At 41.5% G+C, this 19705-nt stretch overlaps 1 protein-coding gene across 3 annotated transcripts in view; it reads right to left on the minus strand.

Annotated features, from left to right (window-relative positions):
- XRN2 (5'-3' exoribonuclease 2) overlaps positions 1-19705 on the minus strand; it is a 77722-nt gene that overhangs the window by 46426 nt on the left and 11591 nt on the right. For 2 of the 3 annotated variants that reach the window (XM_068524596.1, XM_068524594.1), the window contains exons 2-15: positions 14791-14918; positions 14597-14708; positions 12572-12683; positions 10980-11038; positions 10814-10903; positions 9977-10049; positions 9782-9832; positions 9134-9291; positions 7688-7762; positions 7468-7601; positions 7311-7368; positions 7120-7227; positions 2779-2823; positions 968-1099 (exon numbers count right to left, since the gene is read on the minus strand). In XM_068524596.1, the coding sequence (XP_068380697.1) occupies positions 968-1099; positions 2779-2823; positions 7120-7227; positions 7311-7368; positions 7468-7601; positions 7688-7762; positions 9134-9291; positions 9782-9832; positions 9977-10049; positions 10814-10903; positions 10980-11038; positions 12572-12683; positions 14597-14708; positions 14791-14831 (1248 nt within the window). In that variant the 5' untranslated portion in view covers positions 14832-14918. The remainder of the gene's footprint in view (positions 1-967; positions 1100-2778; positions 2824-7119; positions 7228-7310; positions 7369-7467; positions 7602-7687; positions 7763-9133; positions 9292-9781; positions 9833-9976; positions 10050-10813; positions 10904-10979; positions 11039-12571; positions 12684-14596; positions 14709-14790; positions 14919-19705) is intronic. The other variant, XM_068524595.1, reaches the window with a different exon arrangement.

Consider the following 19705-nt stretch of genomic DNA (forward strand, 5'->3'; position numbering starts at 1 on the left):
GAATATAAATTCAATCAGTCTCTTGATATGGCAAAAATTCCACGTATAGGATTGCCCTATAATAAGGGATTTTATCATCAATAGGATAACTAATAGAAAAATAAAACTTAAATATCCAAACTTATGCAATTTCCTTGCATCTATCATAGTAAAAGTTTACATAGTATCTTTTCTCCCTTTACAAAACTCTCTCTCTCTCATGTCTACTAGCCTGAAATAAGCAATAGCTTTATCTGCTGTATGTGTGCGTTAGTTCATGGTCTGTTCCCTCACCCCTGCTTGCTGTCTTGCCACGTGCTCTGAGCTCTTGGTCTTTTGTCAATACAACAGGAAGCTAATGCACAGAGTAAAGCCTTGCTGGCTGAAATGATCCGCTCACACAGCTTGGATTACAAAGTTCAAATAAGGAGGGATACCATGAGGCAAATCCATTCTGAGTTCGGTAGTGAGAGCTACCTTAAAACACATACTCGGATCTATTCTATGACTGAGCTGGAGAGTGAAGCTTAGGCAGTAAGGAGTACCTGTATTTAACAGACTGAGGAATACCATTCTGCAAAATGCCCATAACTGATCCCTGGAAGGAAAGGGGAAATCAGGCAGCAAAACCCTCCCTCGTCTCTCACGCCAGAGACGTGAGACATTTGGATGTCCCCTCATGCTTCTAGCACCATCACCACTGTACCTTTGGGGGAAGAGGGAAGCACTGTGGCCCATGTGCATTACAGAGACACTGCAGCCACTTAGCCATCTGTATTTACATGCATTTTCTTTCCTTTCACATCATTTAGATATTTTCATATTGATAGATAATTTAATAGAATTAAAAATATCTCTCAAGGCAAAAGAAATTGAGAAAAACTATAAAACAAAACAACCCCAGGCTAAATGATCAAATTCACACACAACTACAGGGGCATCTGGTAAGTCACCACCCTCCAAAGCTACATAAAAGTGAGTCACTTACAGAGTTATTCTGCATCCTCATTTCATAGGCTGCTTGTCTCGGATTATGGGCTACTTGAGATCCTGGTGAGTTTCTTGAACCAAGGGCATGAGGGGTTAATATTCCACCAGGAGAGAAAGAAGGTTGATCTCTCTAACATACATGGAAATAAATGAATGTAGAAATTAAAATTTAATCACAACACAGTTAGATGACAGGAAGAAAAGAGGGCAATAGAAAGAGTCCCCACTGTAAGCACTTAAAAGACGAAATGGATTTCTGTTAACATTACAGGGTTGTCTACACTTTGATATAATGGTAACTTACCCTGTAAACAACAGTTTGTAATAGTAACTCTGCTCTAAAAGTACATATAATTCACTGTTCTGGTATATACACGTAGAGTTTGAAAATGCCCGTCACTTGCAGTTCCTCCCTGTGGAACTATTCAAGTCTCATTAGGCTGTTCTACTACGTTTACTCACAATTTCTGAACACATTGAAGACATAATTTTAGGCAAATAAAAATAACCAATAATAAATAACTATAACATTTACCTTAATGGTAAAAAAAAAAAATAAGTCAAGAGTTTGATTTCTACTCAGGAAATACAGCTTTTATTTACCCTTCACCTTGCTAGAATTTAACTCTTTATTGCCAATTAATTACAGCTATGACCATAGCTATACTAGGTGACGGTTGTGGCTGACTGATAAAACAGATGTTTTAGAAACAGATATTGACTGAAAGGAAATAATAATATATGGTACAAACTATTATATATAAAATAAATAAGCTACAAGGATATACTGTACAACACAGGGAATATGGCCAGTATTTTATAGTAACTGTAAATAGAATATAACCTTTAAAAACTGTGAATCAGTATTATATATACTATACTGTATATAATATACTCTAATCACCTGATTATATAATATTATACATCAAAAATACCTCAATTTTTTAAAATTAATTTAAAAAAAGGAAAAAAAATAAAGTAGAAACCAAATATGCTCCTCCCAATCTAAGTGGTTGGCAACTACCTGCAACAATAAATTACTCTTCTCCCTTCTAGGTTCCTGAAATTGCTCAAATCCAATAAAATATGATAATAAGAGGCAGTCCCTCAACTCCATGAATTTAAAACCCAGGAAGGAAGACAAGATTCACCAGAGATAAAGGAAAGGACTGCTCAACCTGGACCACAAGCAGAGGCAGCAAGGGAGGCCGTGGAGAAGGCAAGGTGTGCGGGGCTGGAAGTAGGGACCTTCTGGAGGAGCCAAAGGGGGGCAAGGCTATGGGTCAGGAGCGACATGGTGTATTTAGAGGACAGCAGGGGAAGAGCTGGCGGCCAGAATTCAACCAGACCACGGTGCGCTCTGCAAGGCAGACTGAGAGAGAACTGGATTCTGAGGGGACTAAGGAGTCACTGGTGATTTCCGAGCAGAGAAACAACAAAGCTACGGGTATCTTGTTCTAGAAAGATTAACCTGACAAAGATATAGACAGAGTATAGTGACTTGTAAGGGGAAACAAAGGGTTGACTGCTTTTATTACAAAAACATTATCTGACTATTGTAAAAAAAAACTCTTAAACAGCTAAATGCAACCTGCCCCCTCCTGCCCATCAAGTGTTTCCCTTCAGACTCCAGAGAGCTTAGAAAGGACTTCTTTAAAATCAATACCAGGTAGGAAGGCAGCTGGGTGGGCGCCACGTCCTTAACCAACTCCCAGCCGGTAAGGAATAAACAGCTATTGTAATGAACATCTTCCTCCCAAATCGTAAACTGATACCATTGCCAGTCTTATGATATTAGCTAAAACTCACCTTCATTCTCTTTCTTTTTTCTTTCTGTCGTCTTCTAAAACTGTCCTAAAAGTATAAAATCCACATATTCTGTCAAATAATTACACAAAAATGTAAGAGTTAAACATTACCAGGAATGATTCGGGAGACAATTAAAGTTTTAAAGGAAGACCCCAGAAACCTAGGTACATAATTAAACCAGGCAATGGACTGTATGTTCAAAGTGCTGCTTATCAGAACTGCAGATGGATAGAGAGCATTCTAAATTGAGTTTAGATACAATTTAAAATGTTCCTCAATTTTTTTTTCAGGTAGTTTTTAACACATCATTTCAGGAAAGAATGCAAGAGTCATGACAAGGACCCTTGGTTTTTCCCTGGAGTGAACAGGCTGCCAATAATGGAGAAGATACACGTAAGTAAGAAAACAATTCTTTAAGTTGTAGCTGAAGATAGTTAATAATCAAGATGACAATTTAAAAAAAATCAACACGACAATTTAATAATGGGCCTCTATTACCTAAAAAGGGCTGGACAGTTTCTAACCCTGTCACATGTGTGGCACAAGTGGGTAAAGAGAGCAGCGGGGCTCTATGCAAACACTACCCACCAAGATTGCAACAAGTCGACCTAACGAAAGAAGGAAGAAAATTCAGATGTCTATACTGCTTATTCTGGGCCAGTTTAATTCACAGGAAAGTGTCCAGTCTGCCTTGATTCTTCCCTCCTCTCATTTTCAAAATGTAGCCATGGTTTCAACTAGACAGGATTTAGGGTTGACCTTGCTCCCCACCAAATGAGCCATTCAAAGGCCCCCTTTCCCCAGAAAGCACTCCTCCCACGCCTGCATTTCTGTTGAGTGTCCAGGCACTGAAACAACAGCTCAGGTGACCACGGCAGGTACTATACTGACTGTCACCCTACTCGCAGCACTTCCACCCCTCCAAGGAGTACTGCCACCCGCAAGAGGACACCTAACGAGATGTGAGCTTTGTGCTTTCTGCAGGAGGGGCTGAATGCTGGATACATGGTGACCTACTCCTGAAAACCTCCTAAGACGTGAACACCACCCACTTCTCTGATGAAGCTTTGCCCCTGTCGTTAAGGAAACGTCTCTTATCTGTCCACGACTCCTCCTTCTGGAATGGTGCCCTCTGCACTGGGCTGCCAGGACACCACACTCACCTGGTTCCTTCACTCCTGCTGCTGCCTTCACTCAACAGCCCCCCAGCCCCCACACTGTCCCTGTAACGCTGGCGCCCCTCCAGGCCCGATACTTGGACCTCCCCACTTCCCTGCGCTCACAGAAGGAATCCTCTCATCTCATGACTCTCCAGCCAGAGCCTCTCCCAACTCAACACCCCCACCCGCACATCTCAAGCTTGATGTGTCCAAAACAGAACCCCACCCCCAGCCCTGCACCTCCCAGTCGTCTCATCACAGCTGCTCAGACCAGACCGTCTTTCATCTGCTCAGAAAAAATGCCTTAGAGTCATTCTTGACACCTTTCCTTCTCTCACACCTAGGATTTCATCCCCCATTGGTTCCTGCTTCAACACACACTCAGAATCCAGCCACCTATTCTCACCTTCACTGCCACCATGCTGGCTCCCCTGGATTATTGCAAAGGAGCCTCTTAACTGGGCTCGCTGCTTCTGCCTTTACCTCCATACAGCAGCTAGAGTGATGGCTTTACAGTACGTGTCAGATCTTTGTCACTTTTATGCTTAAATGATGCAGACTGAAAGCTGAAGTCCTGTTAATGACCTAGAGGGCTCTACCGGATCCACCGTCTTTCTGACCTCTTCTCCTGCTCACTTCCCTTTGCCTCCTCTGCTCCCACCACAGTGGCTCCTGGCTCCTCGCTGTGCTCAACATCCTGTGTATGCTCCTGCCCTAGAGCCTTCGCACGGGCTCTTCTCTGTCTGAAATGCTCTTTCCGCACACATCTGCATGGCTCACTCCCTCACATCCTTCAGGTCTTTCCTCAGAGCCATCCGTCAGTGAGGCCTTCTCCAGCCACCTTTTCTAGGGTTGCAACCCCCCCAGACACTTCCTCCCCTGCTTTAGTTTCCTTCATGGCACTTAGCACTCTCTAACACCCTGCACACTACACTTCGTTTTTGTCTTGATTGTCCATTTCCCCCAGAAGAATGTTAGCTCCATGAGGTCAGAAATTTCGTCTGCTTTTTTGTTTCATTTTTTGTTGTATCAGTAGCACTCAGAATACTACCTGGCACACGGTAAACAAGAAATATTTGCTGAATAAATGAACATTTGCAAGATGAAAGGCAAACATCAAAACTCATTAAATAAAAACTATACATTTCTGACCTAACTGTTCAATTTTAATAACAAATATTGATGTATTCCTATTCTACTATCTATTTTGCTATTTTTTAAGGGAGGTGGCTACGTAAGCAGAACAGGTCCACCTGGATGGACCTTACTGACCTTTAATCTTTTTGTGTGCTATGAATTCCTTTGGAAATCTGTCAAAAGCCGTGGACACACTTCCCTAGATACTTTTATACTGAATTTCCCAGATACTTCCCCACCAAGTGAGCCAGATACTTTTATATTGAATTTCCGAGGGTTCATTAATTTCCCCAATGCCCAACCATGCTAACAGATATCATATGATGTCAAGGACACCAAAAAAGATCCAAAGCTGTAAAATGCCCTCTCTGCCAGGCCAGCTGGAAACCACATGACATACTTAAATCTGAAGCACTTTGCAATCTATCAAATCCTATACATCCCATTCTAATGCCAAATACCATCAATATTTAGTAGTAGAGAGTCTGCTAAAGCCACATAAAAGGACTTGTCTAACATGCGATTTTTATACCAAGTAGTACACAGTATATATAGTTTATTTCTTAAGCAAAATGGCAGCAGTTCAAGTGGAGCCACTGTAATTGTTGAAGACTTAGTTAAAAACAGCTGTTCTGGTAGATATTTGATATCCCAAAGTTAGTTATTTGAATTTTACATGTGAAGATTATCAAATACCAAAGGCTGTGAAAGAATGCCTACAGTCCACTCACTGTTACACAAAATGGTGCCCAAAGTTCTAAAGAAGAGGCCACTAGCTACAGTACACAAAATTGAAGAAAACATAAAATCTTGTCAGAGACAATGACATGTTTTAATCTGTTAGGAAATCGTGAAGCAAGGCAGTGATACTATGTTGCTATTTGCTCACAAGAGCCATATGACTTTTAGAAAATCAGTCTCTAAGGGATTTCCTCCACGTTCTCTCTGCTCATTTCACCCGCTGCTGGCCTCCCTGGCGACTACCCCCCCGCCCCCACCCCCGTCATCCTCCAGCCCACTCGGCCTCCAGGCTGCTGCCCCTCCAGCCCTCAGCTCCCGAGGGCATCTCAAGCCCTGGCTGAAGACTAGGGGCCTGTCCATCCCGCTCTGACACCTCAGGCAGCACCGACGGCTTCTCCTCTCTCTAGGGACCTCCTCCCCTGGCCCCGCCTTCTCCTTAAACGTCCACACTCCTCAAGGTTCCTGATGGAGGCACTTTCACTCTATATGAGCTTCCAGGGACATCAAGTTCACACTCATGATGGGAGGTATCTCCCACATGCCAATGGTTCTCAAATCTCCTTTCAAAAGACTTATGACTTATGACCACGTATATCCATCTAATCGGTTCATGGACTTTTCTCCTCTCAGGTGTCCTGTGGCCCCTCAAACTCAGTACTTCCAAAATGAAACTCACTTCTACCTTATCCCCACCCCATCCTGCTCTACCCCTGGGGCTTGCTACCTTGGTGCATGGCACCAGCGAACTCCCAACTACCCCAGCCAGAAACCTGGACTTCTCACCTAAGCACTCACCCTATCACAGGTTAACTAATTCCCGAGTGCTTTGTGACTTTTCCTTTTTTTGTGTCTACATTTCTTACACAGAGCTGCAACCACCTGCCTTGACTGATGTAATCCCACCCAGACCCCCTATACTCTGCCACCAGAGTACAGAGTTCTTAGGTCCAGAGCATAAATAGTGCCTATAAAACACACTAGTTCAATTCCAGCATTCTTCTAGCTTTGGAACCCTCATTTCATGTCCTATTGATTAGACAAGTGTTTGGATTTATACCTTAATTAAGATTAATAAAGAAGAAATTACAATGCAACTCACACAGGGTGCAGTACATAGTTCCACACAGCAAGCATCACAGCCTTTATAAAATCATCAAAGCACTGACCACTCGTGATTACATTGGTGTTTGATACACTACAATGATTTAACAGCGCACTCAAAGAGGTTAAAAGGACAATCACAGGATCATCACAGCCTATTAGAGACAGGAGCAATTTAGCTACTGCAATAGAAACACTTTACCTCATCATCCTTTCTCTTTTTAAAAATGCTATCCTCAACTTCACCAACTGCTAACATGATCATCTGTACTCTCTGCAGATTGACATAACCACTTTCTGTAAGGTAACCCTGTAAGTGATAAAATACATGTAAAATGATCTTCTTATAAAAGCAAATACTTCTGTTTTGAAATTATTCAAGAGTGAACTTACCCCAGTTTTGTGTACCACATTTTTGTATATGTTAACCAAACGGTCAATTGCACCTTCCCTGCCACCAGGAAACAAACATTATGCATTAGGACCAGCGTGCACTGTAAAGGCAAGAAGGCTAAAACAACAGTTTGAAGACCGACACAAACACACATACCTAATCTCTAAGGACGGCAGGTGAGGAAGGAAGTCATTTCCCACAAAGAAGCACATGAAGACCCAGTCATCAATGCTCCTCTCAACATCAAATGTGAACGGCAGGCTGGCCATGGTGAGCTCTCTTTCCAAATACTGCAACCAAGAAGGAACGTTGCCATTAAAGCCATGAAAAGGCACCCTGGTTTAGCGGACCGATGCCAAGGGTCACTGCTACATACCTCACGAAGAACACTGAGACGAAGGAAGATAAACTCTCCTTCTGCACAAGGAAGACTGTCTGCCAGTTCATCGTGCTGCAAGAAAGGGGATGAAGACTCAACACATCTAACTCTGAACCCTGGAATTTTCTCCACCCACACAAACATTATGGCTTTTTCTAAAGCAAGACCCACTTCAATATTACAAGTATTAAATAAAAAAGAACTCACCAAACCATTTTAAAAATAAAAATTACCCATAACCTCAATCAGACCTAGACCAGGGATTGGCCAACGTTTTTTGCGAAAGGCCAGACACTAAATATTTTAGCCTGGGGAGCGGGACGTATATGGTCTCTGGTGCATATTCTTTCATGTTTTGTTTTGTTTTTACAACTCTTGAAAAACCGAAAAAAACCCTCTTAGCTCATACGTCAAATCTGGAGAGCTGCAGTTTGCCAAACCTTGACCTCCACCCAACCAATATTAACATTTTAATGTATATGCCTCATCCTTCTCTGTGAATACGTATACTTCTTACCTGCTTTTTTCACTCAACATGTCTTTTAAAGAGGTACCATATTCTTAAAACAGAAACCCCTTTAAAGGAGAATGGATATAATCAAGGGAACCCAGAATATGTAGAAACCAGGAGTAACTTAGAAGTAAGTACCAAGGGGACTTCCCTGGTGGTCCAGTGGTAAAGAATCTGCCTCCCAATGCAGGGGACGCGGGTTCAATCCCTGGGCGGGAAACTAAGATCCCACATGCCGCAGGGCAACTGAGCCCGCGCGCCTCAATTAGAAAGCCTGCATGCTGCAAACCACAGAGCCCACACGCCACAACTACAGAGAAGCCCAAGTGCTGCAACGAAGAGCCCGCGCCGCAACAGAAAAATCCCGTGTGCCACAACTAAGACCCGACACAGCCAAAAACTAAATAAATAAAATAAATAAATAATTTTTTTTAAAAACTAAATAAATAAAATAAAATACATATGCCGTTAAAAAAAATACCAAGAAGTTTAACATACCTGATTTATAGTTCCTTTTAAGAAGAATAACCATTTGAGACAAATAACTTCTACAAACAAATCAAGTGCAATGGGCATTATTACCTATATGACCTCAGCCTCATGTAGATATAAGCTGTGTTAGGAAAGTGGGGAGTAGAAAGGATGAGTTCATGCGTGGTTGTGAATTTGTGTTTACTTTAAAGAGCTTTGAAAGATACACCTCTATGAGGGGTAACGGAGCAAGTAGGTAAAAATCTAATCAACCACTGTCTTCTCTTTATCCATTTTTAAAATGAGGCAACCTAAATATACTTAATGCCATCGCACTGTACATTTAAACGTGGTTAAAAAGGTGTATTTTCTGTTGTATTGACATATATCAATATTTTATCACAATAAAAGATAAAATTAAGAAATTTTAAATGAGGCTACTACCATCTCGAAGTTCTTACCTTTCCCTTCTTTTCTCTCGGCAAACCTTCACAGTCTTTGACCTCATGTCCAAACTGATTACAAAGACCACAGGGTTTGGGTTTGTTTGGTTTGAATTCTTCTCTGATAATGGTAAAGTTGGGCTCATGTGTAGCAAGGCCGAGCATAATGAGATCAGCTATCAATCAACAACAACAAAACAGCAAAAGCAAACAGTGAGCGCTCTAGAAGACCCTTACCCCGTAACCAAAGGCAAGACATTATCATAACCCAAGACACCAACGCAAAGAAAAGCCCAAATGAGCACACAGAGGCAGCAAAGCCAAAAAGCCTAAAACTTCCTAGAGGCCAACAAGATCTCCTACAGAAATGTGGGCCTAGAATCTAACTACCACTCAGGAGTCAACACTTGGAAACATTCCATTTTAAAGATATGTGTGGCCATATTAAAAAGTTGAAAAAAATGTAACAACAACAACAAAAATTCAAGATAGGTGAATGTTAATCACAGATTGAACAACAACTCTATACTAGTTCCCCCTCACACATAAAATAAGCAAGGCATTTTAGAATTTCCAGGCAACCACAAATAATCCATTACTACACACCAACCCATCCACTTGCTATGGTTTAATCCAAGAGACTCAGATCCCAAAGAAGAAACTTACCATCTGCTCCACATAAGCAATGATGAGTGTTTGGGTCGTGGTTAGGCTGGGCTAGAGAGAAGGGAAATATATATTATATTTAAGTAAATACATTTTATACTATAGGAATATCACATTTTACCAAATATTTTCTATACAATGGCTTGTCTTTTTTAAAATGGAACCTATAATCAAATATTTATAAGTGAATTTTACCTCTTTGTCTTCTAATGTAATCCATGATTTTATGTTCCCCTTCACCAGGAGCACTAGCATCAGATAAAATAACCTATAAAAAAACAGTTTTTAACATTTGTAGCTCACGCCCAGTTTTCCAGCACAAAAATCAACAGAAATGAATGTCTTAAAATAAACTGGGATAATTCTATTAAGATAGTGTTACTAATTGGAAATTTTTCTTAATTAGGTGTGCATGTGTTAGACATCGAAATTATTTCATCGGTAAGCTTACTACTTGGAATAGAAAAAAATGAAATGTTTGTGTCAAACTTAGCCATTTGAAAAACAGATTCAGTTCACAAGTTTCTACTCTTCTCACTGCTACTCAAGGATACCGCACCGAAGGATATAAGCCCTGAGAGTAATCAGTAAGAGATATCCATTAAATTAATGTACCATATCTAATTAATAGGGAAACAAGCTTATTATAATTTTTATTATATAAAAGTTTTGCTTAAATTCTCAGGAGAACACAGCCATTCTTTAGAGGCAGTCCCATGACTTTAATCTTGCTGTATTTTGATTTCTAATAACAGAAATGACTTTCATATATATGTATTTTAAATCATGAGTCCCATCTTATGGCTTCGCAGTGATGATAAGAGTACGAAATTGGCACTGAGAGAAAATCAGCTGTCTCCAACTGGACCGTGCGCAAGGCACCCCATCTCTAATAACCCTGGAAGCTTCTCTTTCCTCTAACAGCCAACCAGTATTTTATGGGGGGAAAAGGACAAATAGTATCAGTCGTATCAAAGGATAGCCTCAAATCGTCACCTTAATCTTTTTGAAGTACAAAAATATGAAACTTACTGTCAAATTTTTCCACCCTGGGTCATTATTTAAACGATCAGCTATGTAATAGCGAAGGCATTTAGCAAGATTGTCCATGAACTCAGTTCCCTAAAATGATAGAAGGAAATAAATTAACCTATCATTTAAGAGTTAGCAATAACTAGCAAAGTATAAGACTACTTACTGGTGTAATGCAGTTGCTGTCAAATCTTTCCTTTATTTCTTCTGGAGGAAGAAAGCCACCTAGAGAAAAAGGGGCAATGCTTTGTTCTCCCCATAAACAGTGAGGCAACTATTCAACAGTAGGCCAGAACAACAAAAACAATAAGTTGAAATACAAAAGAAGGAGAAGCATTGTCACCTGAGGAACAATGATCCCCCTTTCTGAAGAAAATAAGATTCCTCCCCTCAAATTTAAAGTAAGCTTTAACATGACTGTCAAACAATACATGGTACACAAAAGATACTATATTCTTACATAAAAATATAAAAATTATGACATTCTTCCTAATGCCCCTGGCAGCAGAACACACACACACACACACACACACACACACACACACACACACACACACGTTAGGGGCTCTGATCCTACTAACAGTTCTTAAGATGAAGGGGCCTTAGAAAAACAAAGTTAAAATGCTGAGTTTATCAGAGCTTTATATCACCTAGAGGGATTTAGAAATCCTATTTTTTCCTCTGTATCACTGATTAGCTTTTTCTCAAGACACGAATATATTTTATAACGTCTTCAAGAAAGAAGACATCTCTAAAAGCAAAGACAACCTGTTATAAATATAAACAGGTTTTAGAGTATTAATTACAAGCTGCAGCTAAAATACTCACATACTTGCACACTTCCAGCAAATTAAAATAACATTAAAGGCAGTGTAATTATAAGCCTCAGCCAACTACACTATGTCTCTTTTTCCACTTGCCAAATGCAACATCCTGAACCAATAATCGTGGCTTTCCTGGTCTATCAGTTTGCCTCATGTAACAAAACACCAAACAAGCCACCCTGCCAGCACCGCCCTGCACTGCACTGCACCGCACCCACAGGCGTCTTGGAAGAAGCGGTCCTGGGGCGTCAGGGCCCTGGTCGTCCTCCTCTCTGACACTCAGCCAACTCCCACCTCTGGACCCATCAGGGCTTTGAGGAACTGCCAAGATGACCACATTCCACCCCACAACCCCCTCCCTGAACTGAGGGAGCCCTGGGCACCTCACTACCTCGGTGCCTGCCGCCTCAACCCAAAGTGAGAGTGTTGTACATGACTCGGGGAAAGCCTGGAAACATGGTCCCATCATCCCAGGCCTCCTCATCCAGACCTGAGTTCTAGGGAGAAGCAGCAAGCATGCCACCAAGACTGACTTGAGGAAAATGCTTACAGAACTGTAGCTTCCTAACAGCCTCCACAGAAAAAGGAAGTAAGAAGCATTCTTCACGGGTTTCTAGTTTACAGATATATAAAAGTGAGCTGAAGGGCTGCACTCGCCCTGATAGAAGTTGACCATTTGCTCTCCCTACCAGAATTCCCTCCTTTTATTCCCAAGTTTCCTGTTTACTACAGAGTTTGGAAATGAACAAGCTTATAAATGGAATAAACGATTCTATTAACTACTTTTCCTCAACAGTGAACGTAAACTTCCCTTGGCTATCCTGCAGTCCTGATTAAATTAAAACCGTACCTATTTGTAAGGAGAAGTCTCCACCCCTACCCCTGTCTGCATACATCTGATAACAAGTCCAACCTCAAGGTGCATGTTCTTTACCTTTTGCCAGTATTTCTTCCTTGACTCGCTGCTTCTCTACTGCTGCTTCCATTCCTTCTTTGGATGCTCGGAACCTCCTTGAACGCTGCTGGTTCATTTTAGCGCGTGGCGCCTGAAAACAGGTATTTCATAGTGACATAATACTGTTCCAAATGTTCGTAACTAAATCTGTACATTATTTTGAATCCGTTAGTCTTACAAAAATAGTATGCTAAAATGGAAAAGTTAAGTAATATGTCCAAACAATCCTTTCATGACAGACAGTAGATCCTGGGAGCTTAAATTTGGACCAAGAACCTTGAACGCTGAACTTAGGTGAGTGAGTGACATGTCAAAAGGACAAACATCCTATGAGGCCACAGCACTTAATACTGCAGGGTCCATGCCCCAAGGCCAGTTCCACTGGGTTACGACGCTTTCAGGCACCCCAGATGGAAAGCTCACTTTACTCAAAGACTCAGCACACAGCAAGTTGAGTGGTTTCTACAGAACCAGGATCAGGAAGACCGTCCCTTTGTCCGCGACTAAAAGGAAGGATGGTCTCCAAATGGGATTCACAAGACCTTAACAGCCTTTTTGTATTTCCCACAATAAGGTTCATAATTATCACTCTGTGTCAATAATAAGGCACAGCAGGTAGAAAAGGAGCAAGGTTTTAATCAGAAGTACTCTTAAATCACTCGAACCAAATGTAACTTCAATCACTGGGTAAGCCTGAATGAAGTGAACTGAACTGCAAGGTTTTGCAATTACTGAACTGGGTTTGGGGCTGGAAGGGACTCTCAAGTATCCTGCCTACATGAAATAAGTTATTTCATATTCTCTTTAAACAGTTCCCTTTCCTGTAAAATGAGACCACGTAATCTAACTCTTTCAGGTTCTATGATCTACATTTATATTTTAACAAAACATGAGTTATAGACAAGAGCATGTACATACGCATACGAATGTGCACATAAATTAGACCTGATTCAGCAGAAGCGCACAACGGGGAGTACAGTGAAAGAGCTTCTTCAAGAAACTTAGCTAATGTGAACTGCAATCTGCTCCAAATAGGACATATTCCTGTTCCCTTTATTCCTCACTACACTTTAACTGCAACTTAAGTTTTCAGGTAGATAAGGTTTTTCTTTGAGTAAATAGTATCTCACAGAAAAGTTAAGCTTCTTGGACCCAAGTTTTCCAGATTTTCAAAATTATTTCATTATCCACCAAAATTATTAAATCCAAAAGAAAGGGAATCAATGTGCATATGGCTAAATAAATTTAGGGTTATGATTTACCCTAATTTTCCTTGAACCCTGATATATAGTTTGCTGGTCATTTATAACTGAAACCACTTGGTATTATTATAAGGTAGTCCCCTCCGAAGTTATTGTGATGACTACTCACTGCCTATAGGATAAAAGCCAAACTGAGTGTGACAGGAAAGGCCTTCTCAATTCAAGCCCCTCTCTCTACTTCTCTTTCCAATCTAAACACCTGCAGTTGCCCCAGCATGTCAGTGTGGCCCAAGACACAGAAAGTGTGTGACCTGGCACATTTGAGACATCTGGAAGGTCCTCCTTCCCCACATCTGGCCACATCCACCTCCCTCCTCTGCCCCTGCCCCCACCAATCTCCAATTATTCTTAACTCTTCAAAAAATGGGACAAAAGCCCCCTCCTCTCTATTTCCTCACTCCCTTGTAGCACTGACTCCCCCTCCCTCAAGGGCCCCGCAAGTGCCGTCTAACGCCTGAGGAAGGCCTTGGGTAACTAACCTTGCCCGTCTACCTCTGCCTCTGTCCCTTGAGTGGCGAGCCCTTCAAAGCAAGGGCAGTCACTGACATCCCCAGCCCCTCACGGGATGCGGCACAAAACAGGCACATACACAAAATACATTTGAATGAATGACTGAAAGATGAGGCTTTCTTTCTCAAATTCACTATAGTCAACGTTTTTCACGATTTAGCTTACTTTCATTCTAGACACTGGGAACACAGCAAAAACAAAAATGGGGGACGCTAAGTCGTTCAGCACTTACCACTCCGTCTATTGCCATGTAGAGAAGTCGTCTTGGTCTTACAATATTGAAAAGCCTGTCAATGTACTCAAAGATTGCAACCATCATTTCATCCTCATTTTTCGGTGCTGGTCTACAATGACAAGCAAACAATGTAATATCATATAGTACTCCTCTGTAATTTGTGACATCAGTAACAAAAATGGGTTACGTACTTGTCTTCAGGATGAGTACAGGGATGGATGATTCCATTCATATCCAAATACAGATTATCAAACTCCACATCATTTGGATTAGGTTTACTGGCATCGACAGGAATCTTTACACCACTGCATTCTTTTGGCTATAAGGAAGTGATAATTAACAGTAGTTTGACCATTCAAGTCTGAAATTGACACATCGTAGGCTCCGTATGAACCTCCTTCATTTCTGAATTGGAAATAAAATACTTTCAGTAATCTTTAAATTATAAGATAGGCTATTTTAGTCCTTAAAGATTCCATCGCAACAAGTTACTCTTGACTACGTGGGGGATAGTTACCAAATTCCCAAATCACTCAGTTGTCCAAGACAGAGACCATGGGAGTCATCTTAGAATTCTCTCCCTTACCGCCCATTACCAGTAAGTCCTGTCAGTTTAACCTGAAAAATGCCTCTCCACGCCATCTCCTCTCATTCCCACTACCAACATCAGGCATCACCTCTCACCAAAAGACTGGAACAGCCTTCATATGGGCTGCCCCACCTCCAGACTCTCCTGTCTCCAGCCCACCCTCTATGCTGTCAGTTTAAATACAAATGTGGCTGTGTCTTCATCTTCCCTAATTTTTCCAATGATACCACAGCAGGTGCAGACCAATGAGCCCAGCCCTTACCCACCCTGTCCTGACAAGCACTGCTCAGGCCGCCAGATCCCCCCAGTCCCTGGAAGACGCCCTTCCACCTCTCAACACCCCTGCTCCTCCTTCTTCCTCCCAACCAACACCCACTTCCTGAAACCTTATTAATTTTCCAAGGTCTACACTCAGATCAAATGCCACTCACTTTATAACACTTTGTACACATCCTTCAAGAAGTTAACTGCTCTGCCTGCATTTCCTCCCAATTTTGCTTATTCACTTGCAGCACTTCTGTGGTCTTATAATTAGTTTGTCATTCTAACCCCCAGCTACACTGTGAGTTCTTGCAAAGGCAAGGACCGTGCCATACTCACTCCTGGAAACACTCAGTTGTATTTCCGTGGTAAGCATTATCTTTCTCTTTTTCTGCCAGAGCTTCAGTAAATGATAACAATGAGACTGGTTTTTACTCTTACTAACAGCAAAGTCACTTAAAAAATAACATGAAAAGTATCATTTGTAATAACAAAAAATTGTGAACAACTTAAAAGCCCACCAGGTACATGCTACGTCATGGATGAACCTCAAAAACATCCTGCTAAGTAAAAGCCAGTCACAAAAGACCACAAAAGATCCCATTTACAAGATCCAGAACACACAAATCTTTAGACAGAAATAGATTACCTTCAATCTGCGGTTGGGGGAAGGGTGAGGGAGATAGGAAGTGACTAAAAACAGTTACAACACTTCTTTGGGGAATGACAAAAATGTTCTAAATTAGATAACAGTGATTGCTGTACCACTGCATATATACTAAAAACCACTGAACTGTATAGTTTTAAACAGGTGAATTTTATGGTATATAAATTATATCTCAATAAAGCTATTTAAAAAAGAAATAAAAACAAAAGGTCAACTCAACTAGGAAAGAAAAGAGCCTGTAGAAAGGACTGATGAACTGTGGTACGTCCATACACTGGAATGCCAGACAAAACTAAGATTCAAAGAAACAGGGCTGGAAGATCACAAATATCTTAAGCCAAAAAAGCAAGGTGAAGAAGAATAAACATAGTATACCACTTACAGGAAGTTATAAAATACACAAAACAGTATTAGGCATTGTTCAGGGATGAATACGGATGCAGTGAAAGCACAGGAAAGAGCAGGGGAATGAACACCAATTTCAGGACAAGTGGTGATCTTCGAGAGAGGGAAGGAATGAGACTGGGCTTCGGTTCGTATTTATAATGGGGAGAAACGGGTATCAAAACAGGGAGGAAGCTATCAGTGATCTGTGCAGACTCCCTGTAAATCGGGAAAGAGGGGCTTGATCAGAAGCAGTGAATGGGATAAGTGGGAAGGAAAGCAGGAGGTCGATTTAGGAGGTCTATCAAAGAAGATAATCTGATGAGTCCAAAACAAAAACAAGCTCTACGAAGGCAGGAGGCTCTGTGCCTCTCCACCTCACCTCTACATTCAAAGTCCACATTTTCCTTTCTCCTGAGCCAAGCAGACACCACACTCAGGAGACTCCAAACCCACTTTCTTTATGCTCCCCAAGAAGCCAGACGGTAAGTATTTTAGACTTGTTGACCGAATGATCTCAGTTGCAATGACTCGTATCTGCCTTTATAAAGTAAAAGCAGCCCTAAACAAGATGGACATGAATGAGTATGGTTGCATTCCAATAAAACTTTACAAAAACAGGAAACCACTGGTTTACTATATTGCAGCTCTTCAGTGAATGCTGAGTGCAGCTGCATGAGAATTTCCACTTCCACTACCTAGAAAGTATAGCCTGGGGAAGGAAGTATAGGTGGGTCCTAATTTTGAGAAAAGAGCTCCAGGCATTCCCAATAAGAAAACGGAACATATTTTTCTCTCCAGAGTTCTGAGGATATCTTCAACACATTAATTATGTAAATTTAGAGTTTCTTTCTTCAAGAGAAAATTCTGATACTCAACAAAGGAACTCACTCTTCAAGAGCCTTGCCATTAAATACAATGCCAGTTATCTCCTGCTAGGTTCAAGAGAGATTCTTAATCAATCAAAGAGTAGCTAAAAGGAGAGCTACTCTGAACCCTAAAACCAATTCATTTCAAATAGCTTTTCATTATCTTTCGGGTCTTCCAGATGATAAACTGAGCACACAACGCAGCCTTCCCTTTCTATCCCCAGACCACATAAAAGACTAAAAACAGGGACTTCCCTGGTGGTCCAGTGATTAAGACTCCACGCTCCCAATGCAGGGGGCCTGGGTTCGATCCCTGGTCAGGGAGCTAACTGCATCCAGCAACTAAGAGCCCGTTTGCCGCAACTAAAGATCCCGCACGCGGCAACGAAGATCCCACGTGCTGCAACTGAGACCCAGCGCAACCAAATAAATAAATAATTTTTTTTTAAAAAGACTAAAAACAAATAACCACAATTGCATAACTGTGCTGAAGAACCAAAAGGAGATCCATCTGTGACTGATAAATCACAGGGGATGCCCAAAATGTAGAAAACTAGTAGATCTGATCAGATGGAACACACAGCCTCAAACATGAAGAAATGGGAGAACACAAGAGGGCTCTGGGCCCAGAGGGGGCTCACAGGACAGCGTCTGGATGATCCCACAGCAGGAACAGCCCGGCGGGTCAAGCCCTGCACTCTCCTCTCCCCTGGCCCTCTCAGGCCCCATGTGGACCAGTCAACTTCAGACAGTTATTCCCAGAAAACACGAGTGCTTGCGGAGGAAGGGCAGTCAGTACCCTGGCTGAGCAGCAGTTCCCCGCAGGGGCAGGGAGCACACCCACCCAAAGGCTGGCCGTCAAGGCAGTTCTGCCCTGCAGGAAGCCCACTGCATGGAAAAAGGAAGGGATATATGTATCCCGAACAAGCAGTTGAGAAATTACACTGGTTGTGCACAAATATGCCAAGGAATCAAGATAAAGAAGGTATTTGAAGAAGTAAAGATAGTACACATACACAAACAGTGAATCTGTATAAAAATACTCTCCACGGGTTTTGAAGTAAACCCACAGAATGAACTTCACACCAACCTACTGTTCCAATCAACCTTATACGGCTTTCTGGCTCTTCAAACGTAAGGCGGAAACCACTACTATCAGTAATACCTAACTAAATGCATTTTTGTGTAAGTCTGAACAATATTTAACAGCAGCACTAGAAATATCAGGACTCATGCCTACGGTTCCACTGTAACGAGAGCTTCCACTGTTGGACGGTAGATAACATACTGTAGAACTTGGTTTTAGACTTGCCTTAAAGCAGCTCAGAACTCCAGAAAAGAACTGCAAAACACAGGTGACATTTTGGGGAAAAAGGGTCAAAAGCCTACTGAAAAATATAAATTACAGTATTTGCGTTAAAAATTCAGGCCATAAATTTTGATGTAGTTGTCAAACAAAAACACTTAGTATTTTTAGCGATTAGTGTTTTTTCAAGTTGCATGTATATCAGCTCTCCATTTTTATACAGTGTTAGTCAACAAGGACCACTGATTATCACTAACATTTACGGAACACTTAAAATGGGATAGACACTTCTAAGGGCTTTTACTCATGGATTATTTCCCTCTCTCCTCACAACAACCCTGTGAGGTACAGAGTATCCCACTTACAGATGAGAACACAAATGCTTAGAGGGGTAAGTGGCTTTCCAAAGTCACACTTCTGCCAAGTTCAGAGACCAGGATTGAACACAGTCACCTGAATTCAGAGCTGGTATCTTAAGCGGTATGTCGGACTGATTAATTGCAATTTCACTAGACTCAGCATAAGCTTACTGAACACCTATAATGCATGTCAAGGACTACACCCAGAACTATGGGGGACACATAATATGCAAAATGTGTGAATCTGATCTTCACTCTCCAAGACAGAGATCATATTGGAGAGCTCGGCTACCAGCATGACTGCGTGAGGACTTCTGCCCACCTGCTCCCCAGCTGAACTAGAGAAAATCTTTTAAAAAACCAAAACATTTAAAGCCTTTGGAAACAGTCCAAGGAGCAAACAGCAGTCTAGTCAAGGAAAGCTTTGAAAATTCAGAAATGACTTCATTTGCAACAGAGCATGGAGAAGTTTACACCCAAGGGCATTCATTCTCAAGAACGGCATAAGGTGTGGTGAAAAGAACTGAGTAGAGAATCAGGAATCTAATGAAGATACAGCCTAGACCACAGACCAGCTGGTCTGCAGGAGAGAACTGGGGAATAAGACAGCTGGGAGGAACCCTCCTGGGGTTAGAACAGATACCAAACATTGATCTCAGAAGCTAATCCTT

Source organism: Eschrichtius robustus, chromosome 16 (genome assembly GCF_028021215.1).
Source record: "Eschrichtius robustus isolate mEscRob2 chromosome 16, mEscRob2.pri, whole genome shotgun sequence".
NCBI lineage: Eukaryota > Metazoa > Chordata > Mammalia > Artiodactyla > Eschrichtiidae > Eschrichtius > Eschrichtius robustus.